The sequence below is a fragment of the Seriola lalandi genome, unplaced genomic scaffold, assembly GCF_002814215.2.
Source record: "Seriola lalandi dorsalis isolate HSWRI2012SDOR001 ecotype SW California unplaced genomic scaffold, Sedor1 jcf7180001958095, whole genome shotgun sequence".
In the NCBI taxonomy this organism is placed as follows: Eukaryota; Metazoa; Chordata; class Actinopteri; order Carangiformes; family Carangidae; genus Seriola; species Seriola lalandi.
Window position 1 is genome coordinate 1 of NW_019428764.1, and position 3,861 is coordinate 3,861.

General features: G+C 38.8%; 1 protein-coding gene across 1 annotated transcript; it reads right to left on the minus strand.

Annotated features, from left to right (window-relative positions):
• Positions 1-5: 5 nt before the first annotated feature.
• Positions 6-3,741, minus strand: LOC147820418 (interleukin-18 receptor accessory protein-like; the record flags this gene model as incomplete). The annotated part of the gene is made up of 6 exons (XM_087174032.1): positions 6-44; positions 1,110-1,225; positions 1,317-1,460; positions 1,552-1,662; positions 2,517-2,654; positions 3,599-3,741. Coding segments are annotated over 6 exons (691 nt in total), but the record flags the coding sequence as incomplete, so codon positions are not given.
• Between the last annotated feature and the right edge of the window lie 120 nt (positions 3,742-3,861).

A 3,861-nucleotide genomic window follows, 5' to 3' on the forward strand; every position in this document is an offset into this window, starting at 1 on the left:
GTCTGTATTAGCAGGAGCTTAAAGGCAGAGTTTTGCAGCAAAGCCTAAAGATATGGACCAAATAGCAAATCATTAATGAACACTGAAAACCAGTGGTTTAAATTAATTCACACTTAAAACTGATTTATCATCATCAAGACAAACTTAACCTTTCATTACGACTCAGAATTTGTACTAAATCAGAGGATACGAGTGGTTTTGTTTGCGGCTTATGCTACGTCACATTTTCAAACTGATTTTCCCATCATCAACATAGCTGCTGGTTTCACTTTACATCAGTGAAAGTGCTAAAATTAAACCAGAGGACAAATTAAAATGGGTACTGTTATTTAGTCATATGTAACTAAAAATAAATGGAAGGCTGGAAAGTAGAAAAAATACTAAATAATAATTTACACATTGTATACTTTACTGCCAACCACAATTCAGACAGTAAAGTATACAATGTGTACATAATGGGGTAAAAATGTAAATCCTCCCAGTTATATAATGGCAGACGGGGTATCTGCAAGTATTGTCTTAAAAGCATTCACTTTAAATTAAAAGTAGGATTGTTGCGCCAGTGGATTGTGTGCAGAGGAGGTGGTTCAATTCTTTTTTGTGGAGTTCCAGTCATCACCATCAGACCTGCAGCAAACATAGTCACTGCTGAGGAAGCTCACTGTCTCAAAATGGGCAAGTGTCAACTTAAGCAAAAACTTAAATGAACTTAAAAGGACTGATAATTTTCATTTGGTAAATCCATCCAAAGTAACACTTACAACTGGGATTCTGGCTATGCTACATTTACATTATATGTGATGCATGGTGGTGATGGGGAAGTTTCCCCTGTTAATGACTCAAGAGCATTCACGGCATTACAATGGGTGTATGATTACAGACTTGGTCAGAATTGAAATACTCGATAGTATACAGTAAACCCATATCCACTAAACTTGGGCTTAATTACACTGTACAATGTAAGGCCTCCATATTTGTTTGTTTTCCCGACACTTTCACAATCGTAAATATGACTTGGATGTTGCTATTTACAAGTCAAAAACAAAAATTATGATAACATGCCATGAATGTGGCATAAGTATTCTACTTTCCCTGAAATATAAGCCTACCTGGACTCCTGATTCCAGTACAAACACAGCATTGCTGTTGCAGAGGTAGTCAGCTGACAGGAGACAGATAAGCATTTGGCTTCTCTGTATTGCAAGGACCACATCATTTGTATATGCTGCAATACAAAATGGAAACCATCAGGAACGTTTGCAGTCAGCATACACACACACATACACACACACACACACACACACACACACACTGACCTCCTCCTGGAAGCACGTCCCTCTCCAGCAGACAGAGCCGATACCCCCACCGTTCCTCTAACATCTGTGGTAGAAGCTCTTCTAGTGGTCTCTGGGTGGCTTCACCCTCCTCAGTGTTCAGTGGGTCCATGATGGATAAATGTGCTGCCAATAAAAGTAACTGTTAATTTTCTTTACCAGTGTAGTTTCATGAAAATGAAATCCAGATATCGTACACTGAACATGTTGGACCTACCTTCCTCATCAGTGGCAGCTCCTGATCGGGAGGGAACTGTCCAACCTCCCTCCACCTCTGCTGATCGAGGGGTCCACACATACGACAGAAACACATCAAACTCTTTCTCATCTGTGAAAGACAATTTTGTCTTAGAAACCTGGGCCCTTTGATTGACTGATAAGATTAATTTATCATTACTACACAAAGTGCAGTATCATAGTTTGCTACCTACATTTTTCAAGTACATGCACCGGATTAAGACAGTTTCAAATTATTATCATAATATTTTGATTAATTTATTAATGTAATGCTTGTGGGTTGGGTTAAATAAATTGAAAACAAATTACATCTTCATGTTTTTGTAGAGACTGAGGTATATTCAGTTGCTAAACCACATCCTGTGAAGAGGAGCAGTTCTTGGCTCAGGATGCTAGAGTGAGCACGCAGACCAAGTTTCGAAAGCTGGGCTTTAGGTTTCTGACCTATGTTGCAAGGGTGTCCAACCTTGTTTCCTCTGAGAGCTGCTTTGACAAAATAAAAGAGGCTGAGAGCTCCTCGTGTCTCATTTTACTGGTTACAGTTATTCGCATATCGTATCAAAACACTCAAACTGATCTCCAAAACAAATCAGAGGAACAAAATAATTGAACAAGTCATCAAACATCAATATCCAAAAACATCTGAAACTCACATCAGACATCCTGTTAGTGTCAGTTTTTGTGTCAAAAGTCTGAGCCATGATTCAGTCAAACCTGAACACCACAGACATGATAACACCACTGCAAACTAACAAATGTAAACAAACATAGGCTAAAAAAACAGGGCTCAAGTAGAAGCCCACAGTTTAACACACTTAATCCATGGCAACATATAACCTGTTTTGTAGGAAAAGTTTAGTTTATATCTGTTCTGTTATCCAGAAGAGTTGCTGCTATCACTGTGTGTGTGTGTGTGTGTGTGTGTGTGTGTGTTTGCTTTCTTACCATCTCCACGTTTTCCATGTGGGAAGTGGGATCTGTAGATAAGCCGTAGTTCCAGCCATTTCACATGAAAAATGATCCCCAGCCCAGCGACCACCAGCAAAGACGCAATGGGATACCCAACCAGTGACGGCCATTTAGCTGAAACCAAGTCAAAAGTACACTTAATAGATTGTATTATGTCTTGGAAGCGGTAATAATTGCCCTAGGGGCAGCAGAGACAAGCTGTAAAGACAAAATTGACATATTATCACCATATAAAGTTGATATGGCAAACTTGTTAGCAAACAGTTGCTTATTTACACGCTCCAGCAGACACAGAGCAACATCAGTATTAATTTATAGTCATGTTTCTGTCCACTGGACACTGTTGCTAGTTGCTAACCTTTTTATTTATTTATGGATGGATAGGTAGTTATCTGACTGTTTTGCTAAAAACAGCTGTCTGCTGTGGCTGACAATGACACTGATGAGAGCGTTAACCAGTAACTAAATTGTGGGTCATTAAGTATTGTCATTTGATCCATTATAAATATAAAAAATATTGATAAATGCAGCATTAAATGTTGCCTGCACAAAATTTCACAAAAAGCCCAATGTTTCAAAGTCAATGTTAGCACAGTCAGCGGACATAAGTGGTTGAATATGGGTGTTTTGAAAATGTCTGCAGAAATAAGTTGCCTTACGGATGGTGTCACCATTGAGCTCATTAGATTGGTTACAGCATTTTTGACCTAATTGGATGTAACTTTTTCCAGTTTTATGCAATGACATCAAAATGGGTCAAATGCTCCCCTCTTTCCAGCCACAAGAGTATGAGTAGGGCGCATCCTGTCAGTCTGCAGGCTCGCAGCTTTGTCTACAGTTTTCCATTTATGGTGACACATCTGCCTAGCGTAAAATACACAATCTGCCCTATCTGACACTACTGACTGAAAACCTGGAGGGACTTTCCTTTAGATTTTATTATATATTCTACTGTGCAGTCATGTGTCATATGCAGTTATTTGAACTGCAATGTTACAATGTTATGACAAAATATGGTATCAATAAAAAAAATTAAAGAAAACATGAAACAACACTACCTTTAATTTTCTCCTCGAGCTTGATAGTGACACTTTTGTTCTCAACGGTATTACTGGCAATGCAGGTATATGTGCGGTTCAAGTGTTGTAGAGTCACCTCTTTTATGATGGCTGTCCCCGTGACCTTGTACCACGGGTCATTTCTGAATCAGGGAAAGCATTTCAGCTGCTTTGCATCCTAAAACCTTATAAAAGTTATCATGCAAGCCAAGCCTAATCATCATGTTATCATCGTCAGATTTTTCAAAATCCTAACAAGGAAA